The following is a 23791-nucleotide window of genomic DNA, read 5'->3' as shown; positions in this document are numbered from 1 at the left end:
CTTGCCAAACGACAAAGAAGAAGGCACAAGATGGTAGTAAACACTACAAGTCCTTCCACCTCAACTTCTGACAAAATGGTAAAGCCTACTTTTATCGCTCCTAAGTTTGATGAGTCCATGCTAGATGAGCTTGTGAAGGGAATGCGTGACTTGAAGGTGAAGTTTGCAAAGCTTGAAGAAAAAGGCCAACCATCAGGGCCACTTCCTAGGCAAAGACAACAGCCCAAAGAAGGGTTTGTTAATAGATGTATTTGGTGTGATAGTACAGACCATGTAAGAAGGGATTGTGATGATTTTAGTGATGCTTTGTCAAAAGATGTTGTCTTTTTTAAGGATGGTAAAATCCACTTAAGAGAGACAGGTCTACCCTTGAGAACTAACTTTGGGAAGGGGGGGATGCAAACCTTAGTTGAAGATATGGCAACCAAGCATGCCACCTCTTCAGTTGAGGAAGCTACTTATGGAGTAAAAATTGAACATTTTTGTGATGAAGAGATGAGTGACCATCATGGTCAAATTTGGCCAAATGTCATGCAATTAGCTAAAAAGGGAAAGCTTACAAAAGAGATTCTACATGAAGCAGGTGATTGCATACGTCTAGAAACAGGATGGAATGATCCAGTGGACTCATTGTCAGTGCATGCCTACATTACAAAATGAGGCGATTGTAGAAGAGAAGCGCAGACGTGAGAATGCTGATGAAGGACCATCAAAAAGAGCTTCTAGAGGTGGGGGAAGAAGCGACTCAATGCCTTATCAAACACCCTCAACACAAGGAGCATCTCCACCTGAAGTACTCATGGAGGAGTCTACAACAGAAAAGAAGAAAGAGCCAACAAAAGGTAAGACAAAAGGCCCAACTTATAAACTACAATCTGATATTGAGGTTGCTACAGATTTAAAGAAAGTCTTGGAGGAAAGGATCTTGAATAGCAAGATTGAGTTTACTCTGGGAGAAGTTCTTGGCATTGCAAAGCGTGAATTCCATGAGGAGATCATTGACATCATCAAGAAGAAGAGACAAACCCTTGCTGAAGTTTCTCGTCCCCAGGTTGAAGGGGAAACCTCAAAGACACAAGGGATGCAACTGCAAAATAAGGAGAATGATGGAGCTGTGGTAGGATGCTACCAATCTAGTGAAGCAAGTGTATTCCTCAAATGATGATGAAGAAGTTGAAGATATTCTTAGGAGTTACTATTCACGAAGTCATTGGGCAAGGGCTACTTCAGAAACTTTGGTCAAGGTAGGTGATCTTGAAGAGCCATTTGTTGCCTTGATTAACCATGGTTCAGAAATAAACATAATGTCAAAGAGTCTCTACAACAAGTGGAAATGGCCGATGGACACAGATCATGGCTGGATGGTAAAAGTGGCAAACAATTCATCCGGTGAATTGTATGCAACATGTACAGGTGTGAAGGTAACAATAGGTGATGTAAAGATTGACCAAAACTTCTTTGTACAGGATACATCTTCATATCATCTCATCCTTGGAGAGCCCTACATTGTGGGAGTTCGAATGGAAACAAAGGTAATGGATGATGGTTCAGCATATGCTAGGATACGTAGCAAAGATGGTAAACGAGCTGTCCAATTTCTCACAGTTTGTGTGAACCATGAAAGAAATCGTGACAACCTCAGAGAACATCCTCTACCAAAGGTAAGCAAAGTGTTTCATGATCATAGAGAAATGATGAGTTTTGTCCAAGTACCATTGTAAAGCAGGATTGCAGTGGTACAAAAAGAAAAAGGATCTCGTCTGATCCAAAAATAGGTGAAGCATTTTCAACGAGCTCCTTGGTAACAAAGAATGGATCAGTATATTTTACAAAACTTGAAGATTTGAAAAGATGTGAGAGGCAATATGTGCATAATGTACAAGTAGACATGAAAAAGAGTGGGTTGCTAGAGCCTACTGAAAATGTTTTGGGTTTGTGTGAACAAGTTTCTTTTGTAGATACTATGGGTGAGCTTGATGCTATAATGGGGTCTAATTTGCATCTTGAAAATGAAGTTGTGGAAGTTTGCTCTATTGAAATGTATCAAGTAATAGAAGCCTTTAAAGAAAGCCAAACAGTTGGCCCAGAAGTCCATGTTGAAACTAAATACAAGAGTGTAGCAAAGAAGGTGAAACCAGTAGCTTCACCCTTACCACCCAACAACAGGAAAAAGATTGAGCAGGCTTCTTTACAACCAAGTTTGAGGAATCCTAAAAAGATTAGGCATACCTTCACAAAGGAGTCTTTCCAAGACTTGCAGATTGGTCGCAGGAGTTTCTAACACAGGAGGAGACAAAGTGCTTCAAAGAAATGCTTTCAAAGCATGGTAAGGCTTTTGCATTTGAGCTACATGAGATAGGATGTGTTGATCTTTCTATTGTAGCTCCTATGGTAATTTTCACAATACCTCATGTGCCTTGGAATCTGCGACCTATTCCAGTTCCAAAGGCTCATTTGCCAAAGTTAGTAGAGCTACTGAATGAGAAAATCAAAATGGGAATCTTGGAGCCTTCTTATGCTCCATACTCAAACAGGTGGTTCATAGTTCCGAAGAAGAATGGTTCTCTACGCTTCATCCGAGATATGTAACCAATGAACAGGGTGACAATTAGAAATGTAGGTACAGGTCCAATTGTGGATAAGTTTGCAGAGGCATTTGCAGGGAGGGAAATCTACTCAATGGGGGATCTCTACTCAGGGTATGATCAATTTCAGCTTGCAATCGAAAGCAGAGACTTGACAACCATGAGGACACCTTTGGGTTTGGTAAGAATGTGTACCTTGCCACAGGGAGCAACCAACTCGGTTACACATATGATGAATGGGATGAATAAGGTCTTACGCGACTTTATTCCTCAAATCACAATGCCTTTCATTGATGATTTGTCTATCAAAGGATGTGAAGAAAGTGACAAAGATGAAGCTTTGGATCTCAAAGGATGTCGCAAGTTTGTGGTAAATCACATAAATGATTGTGATAAAATTTTGTTTAGGTTGGAAGAAGTGAATCTTACATTGTCAGGGAAAAAGTCTATGTTTGGTGTCAATGAAGTGCTTATTGTGGGACACATGTGCGGGCCATATGGTAGGAAACCTTGTCCAACAAAGATAGATGCCATCCAAAGAATGAAAGAAACGTACACTAGCATCACTGAGGTTAGAAGGCTTCTGGGAGCATGTGTCTTCTATGTTATTTGGATTCCACATTATGCACATGTAGCTGATCCTCTTTGTCAGCTGCTTAGAAAGAATCAGAAGTTTAAATGGACAGAAGCACATGTAAAATCCATGAAAAAGCTAAAGGAGTTACTCCAGTCAGCAACAACTTTGAGAAAGGTAGACTATAAGTGTCAAAGGCCAGTAATTGTGACAGTAGACACCAGTCCTACAAGGATTGGATGGGCAATAGCGCAAGATGACAAAGAAGGACACAGGTATGTGGTAAGATTTGGAGCAAAGGTGCCAAGTGCTCGCCAAAGAAACTATCCACAGATAAAGAGAGAGTTATGGGGTATGGTTACAGCCTTGAAAAGTGGGAAAAAGTACCTAATTGGTGCATGTGTGGTTGTAGAAACAGATTGTCTACCACTTCTTGGGATGATTACAAGCTGCTCAACTCCAGACATTGCTATGTTGTGGTGGATTGCCTACATTAAGTCTTTAAATCCTGAGTTTAAGCACATTGCAGGTAAAGACAATACAGTGGCACATATGCTATCAAGGGCAAGATATGAAGATGAGTCACAAATGATTGATTAGAGAGATGATGTAGGTACAAAGTTTTATTCTATCTCTCATGTCAAAGGTAACAATGTCTACATGAATAATTCACTTGAATTGTTCTTGAAAGATCTTTATGAAGGTGATTGGCTTTCTATTGGAAGCTACTTGAGTACTCTAACAAAACAGGATGATTGGTCTGAACAAGAATTCAAGAGGATACGCAGGAAAGCATATGGATACTTTTTGAGGGATGGTTACTTGTGGAAGCATCCTAAACAAAAGGGTGCTACACCACAACGGGTTATATGTAAAAAAGAGACTCAAGTAAAGCTCATGCAAGACTTTCATGAGAGTCTATGGGCTGGACACATGGGTGTGTGGGCAACCTTCTCCAAGTTGAAAGAAAAATACTGGTGGAAGGGTATGTATAAAGATGTATCTCAATTTGTAGAGTCATGTGTAACTTGTCAAATGTATTCAAATGTCCGACATCGTGATAGATTACACCCTACATATCCACTAGCCATGCACTATAAATGGGTTGTGGATCTAGTCACAATGCCTCTAGGACTCTGGCAGATGAGATACTTGGTTCTTGTACGAGAGGACCTAACTAACCAGGTTGAAGGAAGAGCATTAAGAGCTAAAACCACAGAAGCTGTGTGCAAATTCCTTCTTGATGAGGTGATTTGCCATTATGGTTGTGTAGGAAAAATCACTGCAGATAGAGGTGAACTGGATGCCGAAGAAGCAAGGGAGTTCTTTTCTAGATTAGGAATCGAGCTTTCTCTTACTACAACTTACAACCCTGAAGGCAATGGAAAGAGTGAAAGAGGGCATCCTCCTATCATCAAAGCTTTGGCCAAGGCTTGTGCAGGAAGAGTTGGTGAGTGGCCAAAACTGTTACCATATACTTTATGGGCTGATCGTACAACACATAGCTCAGTAACTGGCTACATGCCTGCGGAGCTAATGTATGGTCAAAAGCCAGTGATGCCGATTGAAGAAACAATTCCCACATGGAATGTACTACCTTCGCAAGGGGGCTTAGCAGGGAAGATCTCCTTGCACTGCGTATAAGGCAGCTAGAGAGAAGACCTAGAGACATTGAAGCTGCAAAAGAACAACTCAAAAATGCAAGGTTGAAAAACAAGGACTACTTTGATAAGCGACATCGACTCAGGAGCAAAGCAATTGACAAAGGTGACTTGGTTTTGGTGTATGATAGTTTGGACCGTATGTTGTAAAGCATGTGCATGAAAATGCTACTTACAGCTTGTCCGAACTAGATGGTACAGAAGTAAAGATTCCCATTGCAGGAAAAAGGATCAAAATGTTTAAGAGAAGAGGAGACTATGATCCAGAAGATGTTGATGAGGAAGAAGAGCAAACCATAGGTAAAGATCAAAGTGAAGATGAAGCTTTAGAATCATCCAGTGAAGAACAAAGCAAGGAAGATGTACAAGAGGGCTGATCTTACAAAGAAATAATGTGGCACATACCGGAGGATGTGCAGGTTTACAGGGGGTGGATGTCGTGTTGTGACACGTACATAGTGGGAATGCATGCTACAAGATCTATCTTGTAATTTTTTAAATACATAATTATCTTTCCTATAATGTACATATGCATATTTAAGTATAATAATAAGCCTTCTATCTCATCCTATTATTTTTCTCAAGGGTAACCTATCCTTACTTTACCATCAGAAAATAATATGGGAAAAGCATCAATAGCTCCGCCTCTTTAACTTGGGGCAAAAAGCATTGATTCTTTATTTCTACTATTTCATTATCATCTCACACCATAGCTAGATCCTATATCTAGGGTAAACTCCAATATATATATATATATATATTCTATGTATTTTTTATACTTTTCTTATATTTCTTTTTAAATAGCTACTAGGAGGGAATCAAATCCTAGTAGGACACTAGATGACATGATTTCAAAGATACACTTATTTTAATGCATTATTGCAAGCATGATTACAAAACTTTGTCAAGGAGCAATGTCATGCTTTCATATGGCATGAGGTGTCCTTTGGAATTAAATGAAAATCTAGGCTAAGGGGACCACGGGAAGACTTTTGCTGCCAGAAATGGACCCTATTTTGATGAATTTTTTACACAAGGTTCCAATCCGAATTGGAAAATGATTTTAAAATGAAAATCGTAGCTAATGAGCTGAAGTTTCTGCCCATATTTTTACTTTTTTATTTGGAGCCACGGTTAAGGAAATATGATCAAAATACTCGACCCCAGTCTGCCCACATCATGCAGGGACAGCTCATTTCCAACTTTTCCAATTCCTATTCCCATTGGCTCCTCTCTTCTTGTGTAAACCCTTGGGGGTTCCCTTCACCTATAAAAGGGGACCTTTTCTTCTTTGAAAAGGAACTCAAGCATTCAAGCCATTGATGAGAGGAATTCTTGAGGGAGTCAGTAGTAATGCCTAATTGTACTTAGCCATTAACATAAGCCTAAGCCTACACTTTCTCCTAGAGGAAGACTAGCCATCCTTGCATGCTATCCTTGGAAGATCAACTCTAATCAAAGAAGGGCGTGGACTTGGCGTATCAATCAAAGTTGAATTATCCCCTCTTCTTCTCTCTCCATCAATAATGGTGCCGAAGGGTTTGTCAAGTAAGATGTGTTCTACATTGATGTTTTCTTGATTTTATTTTCATCTCTAATCCAAAATATATATATATATGTATCTAATCTCATCTCCTTAACCAAACCTATCTCTCTCACTCTTAGTAATTCATCCTCTCTACAAATTTTAGGTTCTCCTTGCTACGGGTACATCTCTCCCCGCAGTATCCTTATTGCCTACGGGCAAGAATAGGACTTGGAAGGGAAACTTCTCATCTCTTCACTTCTCTCATATCTACATTTTTCTCATATCTACATTTCTCACATACTATCCTAGATTAACAACCCACATGATGATCATTTCTATCGCTTTCACTCTGTACGATCTATTAGAATTAACGTATGGATTAGCCGTAAAATACACTTTCAACAACGTATAGTGTTTCTTTTCGGCCCTGAAAGCCTCAATGAAATACTTCTATCACCAGATCCCATCATACTACCTTTCATAGACTATAATTTTTCTTTTGATATAAGCGTAGTTATCTTGCTATGAACCAAGAGGATTTGTACACACAATTAATCCCAATCACTAGACAAAATATATATATTATGGTAAGCACAAAACTACAATTCCAAAGAACAATTCGTAGCCTATTTGGTCGGCCAAGATTGAATGCCATTAACTCATCTATTAACCCTTTCATATTACCCATGATACGATATGACCATAGCCTTGATGTTTTCATCTTCGTATTGTTTTGACATTCTCTTTTGTGTTCTTTCTTTGTGTGTGTGAGTGCAAGAGAGAAAGAGTGAGTCTTCTTTGATTGCACTTCTTTCCAAACCCTAGTCTTCATGGCATCTATGGTTTAACTCCTCCATATAGTTTTTGTTGAGTTCTCTCACAAACTCTCACAGCCATAAGCCCGGTGCTTTCCTGGCAAGACCGCAAATTTCTCGACAACGGGCCAAAAAATGAGAGCCCTTATGGAAGAAGAACTCCATGCTCTGTGCTCTCTAGTAGGTGTCTCTCTATGAAGCATGCGCAAAACCTCACTCAGATGTCTCAAACATGAGACAACAATTAATATGACAACTGAACTAAAATAGCAATAGTGAAAGAGCCACTGAAGTGATACAGCAAATAGTGAAATGACAACATGAACTGGAATAACAACAGCATATACTGAAGTGCGAACAACAGTGGACTCGATGCCTGTTGAGCCAATATATTCTCAGTATATACATTTGTTTGGTAGTCAGCACCCACATGAAGTACTTCACATAAAAAGGTACTCTTGCATCCCAAATATATTGCCAAAACTGTGAAAGGAAAGAGCGGGATAAAATGCCATGTAACCAGCCGACACAGAGGTGCGTTGGCTGAATGGCATTGGCAAAACAAAATCTCGACACAGAAATGGAAACATTAGAGCAAGGAGCCTCAAAAAATGGCCAAAATCACTTCTTCTAGGGAGCGCTCACCGAGCTGGTAGCTTTATTCATCTCGAATGACTGTCTACTAGCTCTCTCTTGAAGGTATTCCTAATGTGAAGAGACCAAACTCGCAAGAGACAGGGAGGAAGGCCATGCTTGTGAGAGACGCAAATAAACAGGGAGAAAGGAAACACCAACTGTGCATCTGTCAAAATCCAAATCATAATAAGCCTGCCTAACTTCATTATTCTAAGAATAAACATCGTAGAAAAAACTTCCGAGGCGCATCCCCAAGAAACATGCTTGTGACAGTTAGCTTTACGACAAGAGTTCCACTCTGTTCTCCACGTCTAAAAAGCCTCTTAATTGTTAAGCATGCCAGTTCTAGAGGAGATGGCTTATACAAATCCTATGAATGTGATGAGAAAAATAAAGAATATATATGAAAATTACCGATCATAACTGTTCGGCTGTTTCCCCCTAACGAATCCTGCAGTATACATTGTAAGTGTTAAAATGCAACCATGGAGTGTCTTTTTTCTCATGATTAGAACAGAGAAAGCACATGGACAAAGATGTATCTGCGATGGTGGTTCTTTGCTTAAAGACTATTGCCGAAATTGAGAACAACCTGAGCTTTACCTGAAGTAGCCTGGTAAGTTTGCTATCACGATAAGGGATATGGCCACCCTCTTTGCGCTTCCTTTCATCACCCAATGCGCTTATAACGTTGCCAAGAGCTAACAGACCTTTATTTATATGGACTCCTGAGAATAGCAAGCAAACAGAGTTCATGATTCACACTGGGCACACAAGCGCAAACAAAAACACCAGAACAAAGCAACTAATTACTACTCCTAAAAGGCACAATTTCAGAAACTTGCAAACCAACAAAAGCACACATGAAAGCGAACCTTCTTTGAAGCGCAACCCATCAGTCCCAGTTCTTTTTGCTCTCTCAGAGCCTGCTAAGTCCACCAGGTGTAGTTTAGCACACAAAAAGTCTTCCATGTCATCTGCTGTTGATTGGACATCATGAGCATTCAAATCAAGCTTCCTCCTTTGTTCTAGTGTCACTGTAAAGATCGCATGCGACCGACTGCAATTGAAGTTACATGTCAGGGTCAAAACCAACAAAAGATGCTTTATCTCTTTGTCTGACAGAGGAGTTTCAGAGTCATTTTGAGCAACACCTGGAGCATGGATTCATGTTTGTGCTCCCAGTTGCACGACAAAGAGCTCCTTGCTCCAGGCATAAGGCCATTTCTTGGAGATTTTGTACATCAATTTCTCGAACCCCAGCAAGCATAATTTCACCACTTGTTGTCTCACGGATCTGAATGGAGGGTTTTATTGTTAAAACGCCCTTGCATCCTCCTGAAAAGAAACCCAACCCTGCCGAGGGCTCGGATCTTCCCATGCCAGAAGGATTTGGATCCAGCAAATCATGTACTTCCTCTTTCAATATCTGTGACATTAAAAATAAAATAAGTTAATGTGAAAAATAACATTTTTTTTGGCGCAAAAAAAATACTTCTACTGGTTTTCTAGTCTGCCCAGCGGGCTGCATCTCCCCCATCAAGCAGAAGCACTGAACAATTGAACGGAGAGACTCGCCCATGATCAACAACATGCGTACAGTGGCTAAATCATTGATGCCAGTCAATACCATGGTCCACATTGAAGAAGGGTCTAGGCTGCAACATCCATGCCTACAGAGAAATCTGTACTGATGCTTAAGTGTGTGAAGTGGGTACCCTCAAGGCTCCATAGCAGTATGCTTAGGATCTCACTCAAGAGTCATGAAATCACTAGTGTGTGCTATCAGTAGTGCTGCTCAAATGATGAGAACAAAATTTGTACTCAAACAATGGAAGGGAAATAATTGGACTAACAATGGAAGTGGAACAATTGAATTTGCTTATAGAAATATAGAGATGACACGAGAGACGTGAGTTGCCCAACCTGACCTCAAAAACTGCAAGGATCCAAGTTGAAAGACATTGGCCGGCAGCATGCTCAGCTCTAGACCATGTATAGGCTACTTAGATACAAGGGCATGTTGAGACTAGACAGATACAAGCCGGTGTTGAGGCTAGACAGGGCAGGGATATGTGCTAGGTGTAGAGTGTGTAGACACTGTGCTAAGACAAGACTAACGTGAGACTAATACCTGCAAGTGATAACCCCAACCGCTGATGAATGATAAATATACAGGCACCACTATCTCCGAAGTTAAGATGAACCACATAGACTATGTGAAGGGTGGTACGCTAGGTATGTGGAACCGGCCCGTAGGGCGGTAGGCTTTGGCTTTCACCCAAAATTCTTTACTTTAGACACACACACACAGAGCACTTTGCAAAGAGAACCTGCAACGGGAATTAACACTTAAGCGCACACACGGCTCGGAAGCTAGAATGCCCCGAGAAGACGCCGACAACCTGTAGGCCCCAAAATTGGCGCCCCTTTCGGTATTTCTTTATTCTTTGAGAGGGTAAATTACAAAGTAAGGTCCTGGGAATCCTTTACCTATATCACACTAGATACTACCTGATTTGGCCAAATTTTGGCAGCATATTGCGCGAAACCAATTCCCCTATTGGATCTCACTTCCACTGGTGTATACCCTCTGATTCCTGCCCAAAAACAATAAATTCAGCACGCTGTATTTACTGGTTTTTGCCCTGTTTTCAGCCCCAAACAGTCCCCTAACTGTCCTCTGCCAGTGGGGCACTATTCCCAATGGTTCTGGCGTCCGTATGACTGAAAAACAGTCAATTTACAGCACACACACAGCGCTGAAAATGCACCTGTACGGTGAGGTTATGACCCTCACCGGTGCTTGCTTTGGAGTAGCAATTAGCTACCCCTGTTCCTGCACAAAGGAGGCTCTTGCCTCAACACAAAAGCATGAAACCACACAGCTGTACATCAGTCAAATGAAGAGCCCTCTTGTGGGGCATCACATAACTGCACTAGGGGAGAGAGAGCAGTGTGTAGCGTGTAGGGCATCACTCCTAGCACCACACTGTACATAGAGAGGAAAGCAAGCACTCCATAGCTCTTAACCTGACAGGTTCTTAATGAAGCATCCCCCCAGCATAAATCGAGCGCCCCCTCTGCTGCCCTTGACCTGTAATGCATCTGTGAACAAATAGATGCAAAAAGGGGAAGATTTCCATGGCTGCCAAAACCTGCATATCGCTGAAAACGCAGCAAAACAGCCCTGTAAACACGCATCTGATGCCTTCCAATGCTGAAAATGAGCTCTTGGTCCAAGGTAAAGTCATGGGAAGCTCAAAAATGGAGAGAAATGGCTGAAAATCATAGTTAACAGCCTCCAAAACTGCTCTAGAAAGTCAGTTACGGTTCTATTCTCCCAGACTTGGTAAATTGACCAAAAAGTGCCACTTGGCACTCATACATGCAATTTCCCCGCATTGGGCTTCCTGCTTAAAAATCTCTCAACTGGTGCATCAATTGACTTTGCAGCAGAGTTGTAAAATGTTCCCCTTGTCATTCTGATGCTAATGACGCGAACAGATTTCATAGCCCAAAATAGCAGTTCCCTAAATTTTAGGAGACGCTTCTGTTGGGCTCCCACTGGTCATCTGACCATCTATCCTCATTGGGACCGCATCCAAAAGTGCAATGTGGCCCAACTGTCGGATACTTTCTGTTGGTGATCCCACCTTGACTTTATGCCTTTATTGAGTTCACTTCCTAGTATCCACCAACTTGATAAGTGCGACGGGGGGACCTACATGATCTTGCATTGAGCCTAGACATCCTTTTACTTTATGAGTTCCAGTGCCGACCAACTTCCGTCTGCGGTTGAAACTACCGTTCACATTGGCCATACAATGTCCGACCATTTGCAACTTCAAAAAGAGAGTCTCAAAAATTAAACAAAAATCTTTGGAAAGAAACCAACAACTAAGGTTAGCAGTTGCCACGTCCTCGTGACATACTTAACAGCTGCCACGTCCTCGTGACAGTAGGCACTCGGCCATGTTGAAGGCTCAGCTGCAGCAGAATAAACCCAGCTGCAGCACCCAGAGATCACGGTGTGATCTTCACCGCAATTTACCGGCTCACACAGCATCCCATGTGGCAATCCGCTGGGTGTCACTCTCTTTTTGGAGCTAGTTATTTAAAGCAGGTGTTTTGAAGTTCTTTTAAGCCTTTTAGATAGCATATGATTTTTGAAGTTGCTTTTTAAAGACGAGCCTATAAATTAAAGGCCAAGGGCTCAATTGTAACACAGATCAGTTGTGCATGGTCACAAGGGCAAGTTATAATCTTGACTTAACATTACTAATTACGCCTCGTCCACATCAACTAAGAAATCAAATGTAAAGTGTTTCAGCTTCTCAATTGTAATAGACTTGGACACCACCAGTACAAGATCAACAGCGACACACGTGAGAAAATTGCAAACAACTCCAAGCGGTGATAACATCACGTTCGTATTCTTGAGTGAGCCATGGGGAAATAAACACTCTTTTGAACTGAAGCCACTTTGTTGGTGCCTCCCTCCGTAGAAGCAGGGTAGACCACCAAGTCTGTGCGTTCCCTTTGAGGTAGGATGCCGCCCTCCGGACTTTGGAGTGCTCAGAATAGCGTCCTCCGGAGTATGCAATATCAAACTATTGAATGAAAGCGAGGACTCTATGGGTATCCTTGAAGCTAGAAAAAGTGTCAAACTTTATTGCTTGCCCGCCCTCCTTAAAATCTTTGGGTTCTTCTTCCTATTCTCGAGAAAATCATATTGGTTGGCTCTGTTAAATTGCTTCCTCTTTGCAAACATAAGCTCATCAGACTCTGAACTGCCCAAGGAAGAGGAATCCTCGTCTGAACCATCAAAGTGCTTTCTGGATCGTCTATGGGATCAACTCTTCTTTGCCGTCTTCTTGCCTCTATTGTGTCTGAAACTTTCTCCTCTTCAGGCTCTTTCTTCCCTCATCACTGGACTCACAGGTCAAAGAACTGTCAGAGCGGTCAAAAGAAGATGAGGACGAACTCGAATCATCCTCAAATCTAACTCATTTCTTAGCCTTCTTAGCATTTTCAAAAGTAGATTTCCGACCCAAGTAGCTTGGGTCAGACCGAAGTAGATTTCCGGACGAACTCGAATCATCCTCAAATCTAACTCATTTCTTAGCCTTCTTGGCGTTTTCAAAAGTAGATTTCCGACCCAAGTAGCTTGGATGGTCTATTGGTTGACTCTGCTTTTCGGGCCACTTCTTGGTCTTCATGAGTCTGCTAACTTGCCGTTCTACTGCTTCTTCAAACTCATCCTCTGTATACACCTTCTAGGCAGGAGACCTAGGTATAGTTGACTTCCTCATTGCTCTGATGACGGAAAGCCATATGGAATGCATCTCGTCAAGCGGGTACTTGGCCAAAAATTTCTCTTATTGTGGATCTTTGGAGTACCAAAATATCTATTGGGCACAAGCGTCAACCTGTTGCTGCCGCTGCATCTCCATCCTTTCGTACTCAGTAGGAGAAGATGGCCCGTACTGCTCTGAATCTTCAAAAGATGGACGGCGTCCATTGGAGTCCTCGTTTTGGAGGGTCACTTTGAGGGACCACATTGAGCGGGTTTGCTGTGATTTTCCAAAAGAAATTCGACAATATTGTCTACAATAGAAGTCTGATCCTATTCAGAAACTTATGGGGCATGCCAAGCAAGGTTTTGGAATGCATGCTGGCTCATTGACTTATCCTACGGACAGGTTAGTGTCCACCTCAACATGGCAAGAGTCTTCCAATAAAGAGAATGAACCTGGGGAAGCAGACGACAGCTCATCAACAGATTCCGAAGACGAAAGGGAATCCTAGGACAAGGTAGGCCAAAAGGGCTATCAACAGGTCACAAGGTACAAGAAAAGAACAAAAAGGTAAGCTAGGTCCACCGGATAATTTGTTCAAGGGTACTTTTTGGCCCTCAATGCAAAGTGGATGGAGGAGGAGAACATAGCAAATTCTCTTCAGAGAGAGTTGTAACTTGAAGCTTTTGAATAATTAGCAGTGTCTATATCAAAAGTTACCGATGAATCAGCGAGTTGAATTTGGTGCCGTGCACACTACAGAAGAAGGAAGCCACTTCACTCCTTTGTCACAGATTGCCTAGATTGAAGTCACTAATTTCTCTTTGAGATTTTAGGGATCTAGACAGGCTGACAGTATTTTGCGAAATGAATTCATGAATAGATGTGCATTGATTTGAAATTTCCTTTATTGAACTGGAGACATGTGCCCTTTCATACAGAAAGGTGCGGCATTTTGTCAGATGAATGATTTGAACCTAGTACATCTAGACAACTGTTAAAGATCAACGAGAAAGAGAGTAATCGTCTCCGAGTACAGCATATCTGCAAAACAACTCAAGTTAGCTCAAAAATTTCATGGGTTATTCCAAGGGACACTCCGAGGGACAATCAGTTTTCTCTTTTTGTTAAGGAGTAGCTTCTCCTTTCAGCTCTTTTGATCAAGGAGTTGGCTTCTCCTTTTGTCTTGATATTCCGGCGTAGTAAAATTAGCCATCACACACAGACTGCACTGATCTTCCACGAGTGTCTTGATGCACTAAAATTACATATCCAAGCAATCTCATCCAATTAGGAATATTTAATGGTTGGCACATCACAATGCAACACAAATGCTCACATATGCATGTTACAAGACACAGAAACATAAAGGCGCCGATAAACACTCCTCCCGCATAACCTTACAAGGTTCGGGCCTAGAGATATTCAACGACTCCCTCATCACTCCTCCCGCATAACCTAAAAAGGTCCGGGCCGAAAGATATAGAGGCCTTTTACAACCAAACGTCCCCCATATCGCAGCTTGCGTCGTTTGGAGGTGCTGAGAGTAGCCACTGCTCAGACATCTTAATACTCCTCCCGCATAACCATCGAGGTCCGGGCCGGGAGTAACAACAATACTTTTCTAGCATACAACGAAACGCTCCCCAGACATCCCGTCTGCGTCGTTCCGAGGTTCAAACAATACCAAAACTGCATTTCTCACTACTCCACCCGGGAGTAAAATCACCAATCATTGAAACCAGTATTAAAACCAGAGTCAAACAATTCAAATAGGCACCAAGATAGGTTCAAAACAGATAGCCAAATTTCAAACAGGATCACCAAACAAGTTCTCACACAGAACTCGAACTCAAAAAAGCAATCTCGACATCAGTTGAGCTCGAAAAGTCGACTGACTTTCCATCCTGTAACCTGCACCAAAAATTAGGGTTTCTCTGGCGGCGATGGTAGTCCCAAGACAGCAATCACACCGGACCTCCAAGGTCATCAGCTCGTGAAGAGACATCTACTGAGAGATGACAAGAAATTTGAAGTTATAATCTGCTAGGGTTTCCATGGCAAGCATTTCAGGATACCCCATTCTGCCAGAAGTTGCACTCCGAAGGAAGATGTAAAAAACCATATAACTTCGGGCAAAAATTTTCTTGAAAGCTTGCAAAGTCCTTGGAGTGTGCGGCTTGGTAGCTATAGACATCAACATCTGCATGGCATTACTTTCAAGAAAAATAGTGACTCGAAGCAAATCTTGGATCCTTGTCTTGCAAGTGATCTTTTTGTCTTATGCCCTGTAAGACATGAGCGGTGAAGACGGGAGCGCGCCCGATGCACGATGAAGTAAGGGTGGGAGTGGCTAATAAATCCAGGTTCGGGACCCGAAGATACTTCAAATAAAATTCCAGTAGTCTCTGGTTTGCTCTGTCTACTCTTTTGTAGGACCAGTATGCTTTCTGAAAAGCACACACCTAATGCTCTGATACCACTGTCACAAGACGGGCACCACGTGCCAACAGAAAAGAACAGATTGAACAGACTTTTAGCACTTCAGTAACAACTGAACTGAAAGAGAGAGAGAGAGAGAGAGAGAGCACACGACACGGAGTGGTGGAATTCAACCCAGAGAGTATTGGCCCCAAACCTTGGCGCCCCTTTCGGTATTTCTTTATATTTCTTTATATTACTCCAAACTCTGCACTTACTCACTGAAGCGTACCAAAGAATGAGCCCTAGCCTCATATTTAAAGGCCCTTGGCTATTAAAAGCAGTTACAATGAAAAGCTTCAAACTCAAAAGCAACTAGTCCAAAAAGCAGCTGCTCAAAAGCTGTCAACGTAAATCACGGAAATCCATACAGGCTGCCACGTCATCACTGCCAATGTGAAATGTGGAAATCCATACAGTTCTGCCACGTCAACATGTCAACACAAACCCCATAAATCCGTACAGGTCTGCCACGTCAACAGCTGGCTGCATATCTTTTGTGTGTGTGTGTGTATGTGTGTGTGTGTTGTGGTCCTGATTCATCTTCTGCTGCTTCTGCTTCTTCACTTAGGGTTTAGGCCCCTCGGCTGGTGATCTGCATAGTGGCTCTGTTCTTCAGTGTCTTGACACGTCAGCAGTTTGTGACAACCACTTTGTTGTGCTTCTTTTCGTAACAAAAGAGTGGACCGCCATGTCCATGCATTTCCTTTCAAGTAGGATGTTGCCCTTCTAATCTTGGAGTGCTCTGAGTAGCGCCCTCCAGAAAAAGCTATGTCAAACTGCTGAATAACAGTAAGGGCCTTGTGTGCATCTCAAAAACCTAAAAAGGTATCAAATTTTAGAGCTTGTCCACCCTCCTTGAATTTTTTAGTCTTCTTACTCTTATCCTCGAGAAAGTCGTATTGATTGGCTCTATAAAAGTGCTTCCTCTTAGAATAAAACATCTGGTCATCAAAGTCCTAACTCTCAAAAGAGGATGAATCCTCCTCAAAACTGTAAGAAAATTTTTGACATCTTTAGTGGGATCTGCTTTTTCTTAGCCTTCTTCCTGTTCTTTACATGTCTTTGGGTTTTCTATCATTTCTTGCCCTTTCTGTCCTCATCACTGGAATCAGAAGAGGAAGAGCTGTCGGAACTATCCGAAGAGGATGAGAAAGAACTTGACACACGCTTCTTGGCTTTTTGTGCATTTGCAAAAGAAGACCGTCGACCCAAATAAACAAGGTAATCTGTTCCCTTGCTGGTCTCTTTGAATGCTTTGTGATCTTCAATATTTGGTTGACTTGTCGTTCGATCACATCATCAAGTTCATCCTCAATGTACATCCGCTTTAATGGTGAATCGATGGCCGTAGGCCATCGGGAATGCATCTTATCAATCAGGTGTCCGGTCAAAAAATTTCGCGTACTAGGGATCCTTCGAAAACTGGAGCATCTGCTTAGCACAAGCATCAACCTGATGTTAACGCTACATATCCATTTGTTCATACTCCGTAGGCCGTGGTGACCCGTACTCTTTTTTTGAATCGTCAGAAGGTGGTTGTTGTCCATTTGAATTTTCCGTGCTTTCACCCAATTCCGAGTTGTCGGGTAGGTTTGTCTAATTCTTGCGGGATTCATCGCTTGAATCCATGTGTGATCTGGGGTTCTTAATGGCTTATGCCTTGTAAGACAGAGCGATGAAGACTGGAGCGCGCCCGATGCGCGATGAAGTAAGGGTGGGAGTGGCTAACAAGTCCGGGGTCGGGACACGAAGATTCTTTGATCAAAGTTCCTATAAACTTTGGAAGCGCCAAAGTGCTCTGTCTGCTCTTTGGTGGGACCGGCACGCTTTGAGAAAAGCACACGAATGAAGCTTTAATACCACTATTACAGACTTGGGCACCCCAAGTCGAAAATCGGGCACGACGCACGAGAGAATCACTTAAAATACTTCGCAACTTTATCACACTTTTTAAAATAGAGTCGACATGGCCCGGCGTAGTTCCGTGCCCAGAGGTATTGGCCCCAAAATCTGGCGCCCTTTCGGTATTTATTTTTATATTAATACTTGAGCAAGTTACAACTCCCGCGGGCCCTCTCTGATCAGTTCCTCATCAGAACACTGAGGAAAAGAGGGGCCTTGGGTTCTTATTTAAAGGCCCTTGGCCATCAAACTCAAAAGCAATTTTACATGAATAGCTTCTAACTTAAAAGTTGCTAGCCCAAAAGCAACCAGCGTGATTCACGAAAATCTATATAGCCTACCACGTGGCACAACGTGATTTGCGGAAATTCGTATTGTTGCCACATCAGCATGTCAACACAATTTACGGCCGTCCGTACAGATGTCCACGTCAACAGTCCGTCAGTATTTCTATATCGTCAGAGATGAAACGTCATCAATTTGTGACAGATTCCATCCTATCGAGGTCACTTGGCGAAAGAGGGCCATACCCGGCTCCTGATTTCTCCAAAAAGGCCAACTCCTGCTAGAACCTACATTGGTCTCCTCACTCATGTGAGAACATGGAACAATTTCCTCACTGTCGGAATCCATGTGTGTGTGAAAAGAGATCGCATCCTTCTTAAAGGAAGAATTGCCTTAGCTCTGATACCGTTGTAATAGACTTGGACACCCCAAGTCGAAGATCTACAGCAACAGGATGTGCTTGTCATGCAGGTTGATATTGAAAAGGCTTTCGATACTGTGCAGTGGGACTACATTGCAACCACGATGCGTTGTCTTGGGTTTGGTCCTAAATTAGCCAATATCGTTTATTTCTTGTATGCTTGTAGTTCGTCTTCGGGGATCCTTGATGGTGAGCTGACAGACCTTTTGGCCCCTTGGTTGCTCAGTTAGACAAGGATGTCCCCTTAGTGCATTTTTGTATGCTATTGCCACACATCCTTTATTGATGCATCTGAACCATTTGACTTCCACTGGTTGTCTTCATGGCTTGCAGTTACCGTCAGGTTGCAACTTCGTCGCGCAAGCTTATGCTGATGACTCGTTGTTCATGCCTCGTAATTGTCAAGTTGATGCTCGAGTGATCATGGAAGCTTTGGAGATGTATGGGCTTGCATTAGGTCTTCGAGTCAATTTTCACAAATCGAAGCTTCTACCACTGACTTCTTGCGATTGGCATGATTTGTTGTGGCCGGGAGAGATTGTTCCTCCGAATGTGATTGTAAGGCACTTGGGGTACCCTATTGGTTGGAATGTTACCCATACTCAAAAAGTGGATTAGGTCATGCAACGTTTGAACGTCAAATTGCATTACTGGAAACTGTCCACTTGGCCACTGCATGTTCGGTTGCGAATTGTTCAGAGTATCATGATGGCTTGTAAGGTGCAGCGGAAGTGAATGTTGAACTTTGCTCAAGATAAGTGCTCTGAACTATGCTCAAGGGTTCCTTTTACTTACGGAAGGAAGAGCCTCCCGTTCCTTTAGTGAGAGAGTGCAAAAGATCACAAACAAAGTGGGTAAACATTGTGCATGAAGGTACTTAGACTGAGAGATAAAGAGAGAAGAATACGACACCAGAATGTTGTCAAACCCTCCTCCGAAGGCCCCACTCTCTATGGCGAGAGCAGTCTACTATTGATTGCACAAATCTCTACAATGCAATGGACTTGCCGACGATGTCGACGACGATGAGGACGACGACGAGCTGGGCGGAAAATTGAAAACGCTAAGGGGCTGAAATCTGCAAATCTTGTATCTGCTGAATTCTGACTCTATGTCGATGACGACGGCGATAACGACGATGCGACAAAGACGCTCTAAAAACGCAAATACTGAAATCTGCGAATAGCGGGCTAAAACTGCAAACGCTTGTTGTTTTGACCGTGCGGCGAGGATCTGCTGCGGGAAGGTGAGATCTGCAAGGTTCGAGGGCTGCGATGCAGAGTCGTAATGCTGAAATCTGAAACGCTGATGCAGAAAGGCTGAACTGTCGCCGGAAACTACAAAACGCTAGGCTGAATTGCTGGTGCAAAAACGCTAGGCTGAATATAGCATCTGCTGCAAAAATGTTGTTGAATCTGTTGTCGCCAAGCTGATCTACAACTGCTAAAAACGCTAGGCTTCTTCTGCTGCTGATGAAAAACGTTGGCTAGTCTTTGGTGGCTAAAAACGCGAGGTCCTCTTGCCAGTCTTGCTGAGAATGTAACAAACTGCTGACGTGTCAAAGCCCTAAAGAATGGAGCCAACTTACAGATGCTGGCCGAGGAGCCTAAACCCTAAGAAGAACAAGTAACATAAGAAGAAGTCCTACCAACTTATGAGGACCCCGTCCGATGGGTCCCCAAGTGACATGAAGAATTAAAATAAAGCAGGACTCACACGCACATGCACAAGAAATCATGAAGTTGGCTGATGACGTGGCAAATTTTTGAAAATCATGCTGACTGATGTCGTGGCATGATGTACGGATTTCCGTGTTTTAAGTTGGCTGATGACGTGGCAGGTTGTACAGATTTCTGTAAATTACGCTGGCAGCTTTTGGCATTGCTTTTGGGACCAGAAGCTTTTGAATTTTGAAGGCTTTTCACTGTAACCGCTTTTCAGGCCAAGGGCCTCTAAATATGAGGTTAGGGCTCATTCTCTGGCATGCTTCCTGGAGAAGGTGCAGAGTCTAGAGTACCGGCTTGTACTGGGTGGATGTAATATAAAGAAATACCGAAAGGGGCGTTTGGGGCCAATACTCTCTGGGGTGGAATTCCGCAACTCCGTGTCGCGTGTCGTCTCTCTCTTCCAGTTCAGTTGTTATTAAAGTGCTAAAAGTCTATTCAGTCTGTTCTTTTCTATTGGCACGTGGTGCCCGTCTTGTGACTGAGAAGGTGCACTTCAGTCGGTGGCTGCTGCCTCTTCTGCCAGAAAGTGCTAGCGCTAGGTTTCTTATATATTATCTTGCCAGAATTGCCCTACCCAGTTTCCCAACAAAGTCACTTATTAATTATGAGTGAAAAATGGCTAAAATAGGGAAGATAGGTTATGTGCACTGTAAAAATGCTCCTGATGGAATCTGATGATACTGCTGATGATCATGTTGTGTGCAACTAGAGAATATGCATCTACTCTAAGCATTTGGGTATGCGAACACTCACAAAAGTGCCAGAACACTTCCTAAGCTAGGCTAACTGAACCCTTGTCATGAAGTAGCTTATCCACATACACATAGGGTTAGATGTGCACATGACATCCCCTCCTTTTTAAAGGAAGATACTGGTACCGATCTTGTAGGCTGCCAACATTTCGAGATAATCTTTGAAAAACTCTTCATCAACCCACACTGCTTCGTGGGTTCCTCGATCCTTGAACTTCAAAAAGTACTGTCTCACTTGCTTCTTTGAACGTGGCGAAACCGATGCAACAACACTTGCTCCGGCTCCATGACTTCAGCTTCATCAATGATCCCCGGTTCTTCTTCTTCTTAAATGTCCTGTGGAGGTGGTCCCTGAAACACTTTCAACCAAGAAACATGGAAAACATTGTGCATTAGACCGTGAGTTGGGCAATTGCAATTTCATTGAAACCTCATTTATCTTTTTAATGACAGGAAATGGACCATACATTCTGAAAGACAACTTTGGATACTTCTTTCCAACTTGCTTAAGACGTTGTATCATGATTCTTAAATACACACAATCCCCTTCCTTGATTGAAACATCCTGACAATGCTTATTAGCATGCCGTGAGTAAGACTCCTGAGCCTTGCTTAGCCGAAGCTTCACACTCTCAAAAATCTCATCCAACGACTGACTTTTAGCATTGGCATCAGGCATTTGACTGATCGAGCGAGCCAAAAGTGATTGGAATGGACGGCCAAAAGCTGCCTCATACGAAGTTCGACCAATGGCAGAAGAAAAAGAGTCAATCAAAATAGCCTGAACCAATGGGAGATAGAGCTCCCAATGAGACTGTTGATCATGCACATATGACTTTAAAACATCAAAAGCAAACTGATTGCAAATCTCTGTCTGACCATCTGACTGTGGATGAAAAGACAATGAAAAATTCAACTTAGTGCCAAAATTTTCAAAGAGTGCGCGCCAAAAATTGGACATGAACTTAACATCCCTATCTGAAACAATTGATTTTGGCAAACCACAGAGGGGGTACCAATGCTTAATGAATAACCGTGCTACATCTTGTGCGGTGATTGTGGTCTTACAAAGAATCAACATACAAAACTTGCTGAAACCATCAACAATTGTCAAACACTGAGTGTTCCTTGAATGCAAACTAGGTGGACGGTTAGTCACAAAATCCATGGAAATATCTTAAAAAGGTCCGTCGGGAATAGGCAGCGGAAGCAAGAGACCTTGCTGCTTACCCCGAGGAGCTTTTACCTTTTGACATATAGTGCACTGTGTGACATAACGAAACACATCTTTTCGCATTTTAGGCGAATAAAAGAATCTTTCTATTTTTCGAGAGTGGTGTTCATTCCCCTGTGCCCACCCGTGAGAGAGTCATGTGCATCATGCAATATGGTTGTCTTGAGAGAGCACAACACACATAGACGTTGACGAAAATACAACAAACCATTACGAATGAGATAGTTGCTTGGCCCTTGGGAAGCAAGAGCCTACAACCATTGCTTACCAAACTCGGAATCCGCATACTAGTTCTTCATGCTGTCAAAAGACACACCCTGAAGAGAAACTATGGATCTTAACTCAAGAGCCAAAATCTATCCTTTGCGACTTAACGCATCTGCAACAGGGTTAGCTTTTCTAGGCACATACTCAATCAAACCTCCAAATTATTCAAAAAATTGTGACCACCGTGCTTGGCGATCACTCCAGTGTGCACTAGGCATAGACTGGAGCCACTTGAGGGCTTGGTGATCTGTGCGAACTGTAAACTCTCTACCATAAAGAAAATGCTTCCAATGCTTAAGAGAGTGAATGACAGACAAAAGTTCTTTATCATAAACTGATTAGTTTTTTTCGGCACTATTGAGCTTTCGACTAAGGAAAGCTACATGACGACCGTGTTGCTGAAGCACAGCACCTATGGAGACATTACTCGCATCTGTCCATACCTCAAAAGGGGTCATCCCAAGAGGCAAGGATAAGACACGGCGCTTCTGTCACCACAACCTTGAGAGCTGTGAAAGCTTCAATGGCTGCCTCGGGTAAATCCACGCGCTATCGGCGAGTCTTTATCTCTTTCAAAACATCTTTCATAGATACGGCAATGTGTGCAAAATTCTCTATGTGCGAACTATATACTTGACATAAACCAAGAAAAGAACGCACATCATATGCAGTTTTGGGCAAATCCCAATTACCTACCTACTCCACCTTCGCGGGGTCGAGCTTGACGCCTTCTGCATAAATGATATAGCCCAGATAAGTAACTTCAGTGAGAAAAAACTCAGACTTCTTAGCTGCAATGTACAGTACTCGCACTCATCCAAATGGGTTAGTACCCTTTCTACATCCTTTTCATGTTGTTCCCACGACGCAGAAAAAATGAGATTATCATCAAGAAAGATGAACCCACATACACCAACTATATCGCCAAAACGGCCTACCATGAGACGGTTAAATGTACCCACAGCACGTGTCAATCCAAAAGGCATAACCACATACTTCCATTGCCCTCGCTCTATGCGAAAAGCGGTTTTGAAGATGTCGCCTTTGAATACCCTTACCTGATGGTATCCACTCTTGAGAGATCGACCTTACTAAAAACCTTTGCCCCAGTGAGCCTATCAAGGATATACTCAATGCGAGGCATCGGAAACTTGTTCTTGACGGTCATCTTGTTCAATGCCTTGTAATCAACACACAAACGAGACGAACCATCTTTCTTGCGGACAAACAAAATAGGAGGACTTACAGGACGTATGAATCCTCGAGCCACCAACTCCGTGAGTTTCCGCTCTAACTCTTCTTCATGTGTCGTGTTCAAACGGTAGGGAGCCTTACTGACAGGCTGTGTCCCCTCCGTAAGCTCGATGCTATGGTCCTCTAGCCACTCGGGTGGGAGACGGGGTGGAAGATCATCCTGCAAAAAGAGATGCTTAAACTTGGTAAACAAAGTTGAATACCTGTCTGGAGCCTGAATGCTCTGGGTAACTGGAGAGGCATAGATGAATACCGCTTGTGCTCCTCATCGTAATTCACGCTTTGCCTGCACATGAGAAATGAGAGGCAAAGAATGTAGACCCTCCTCAGTACGAATGACAATGGGAGAGTCACTCCTGGCATTTA

The 23791-nt window shown here is 42.7% G+C and overlaps 1 protein-coding gene across 7 annotated transcripts in view; it reads right to left on the bottom strand.

The window, feature by feature from the left end:
- The window catches only part of LOC147426649 (kinesin-like protein KIN-4A), a 241381-nt gene that overhangs the window by 156822 nt on the left and 60768 nt on the right, over positions 1 to 23791 (bottom strand). For all 7 annotated transcript variants that reach the window (XM_086497867.1, XM_086497868.1, XM_086497870.1 and 4 more), the window contains 4 exons: positions 8954 to 9228; positions 8675 to 8859; positions 8403 to 8527; positions 8214 to 8250 (listed from right to left, as the gene is read on the bottom strand). In XM_086497867.1, coding sequence (XP_086353993.1) covers positions 8214 to 8250; positions 8403 to 8527; positions 8675 to 8859; positions 8954 to 9228 — 622 coding nt within the window. The remainder of the gene's footprint in view (positions 1 to 8213; positions 8251 to 8402; positions 8528 to 8674; positions 8860 to 8953; positions 9229 to 23791) is intronic.

The sequence above is a fragment of the Adiantum capillus-veneris genome, chromosome 24 (assembly GCF_014529385.1).
Source record: "Adiantum capillus-veneris isolate H3 chromosome 24, ASM1452938v2, whole genome shotgun sequence".
NCBI lineage: Eukaryota > Viridiplantae > Streptophyta > Polypodiopsida > Polypodiales > Pteridaceae > Adiantum > Adiantum capillus-veneris.
This window is presented reverse-complemented; position numbering and strand designations above follow the sequence as displayed.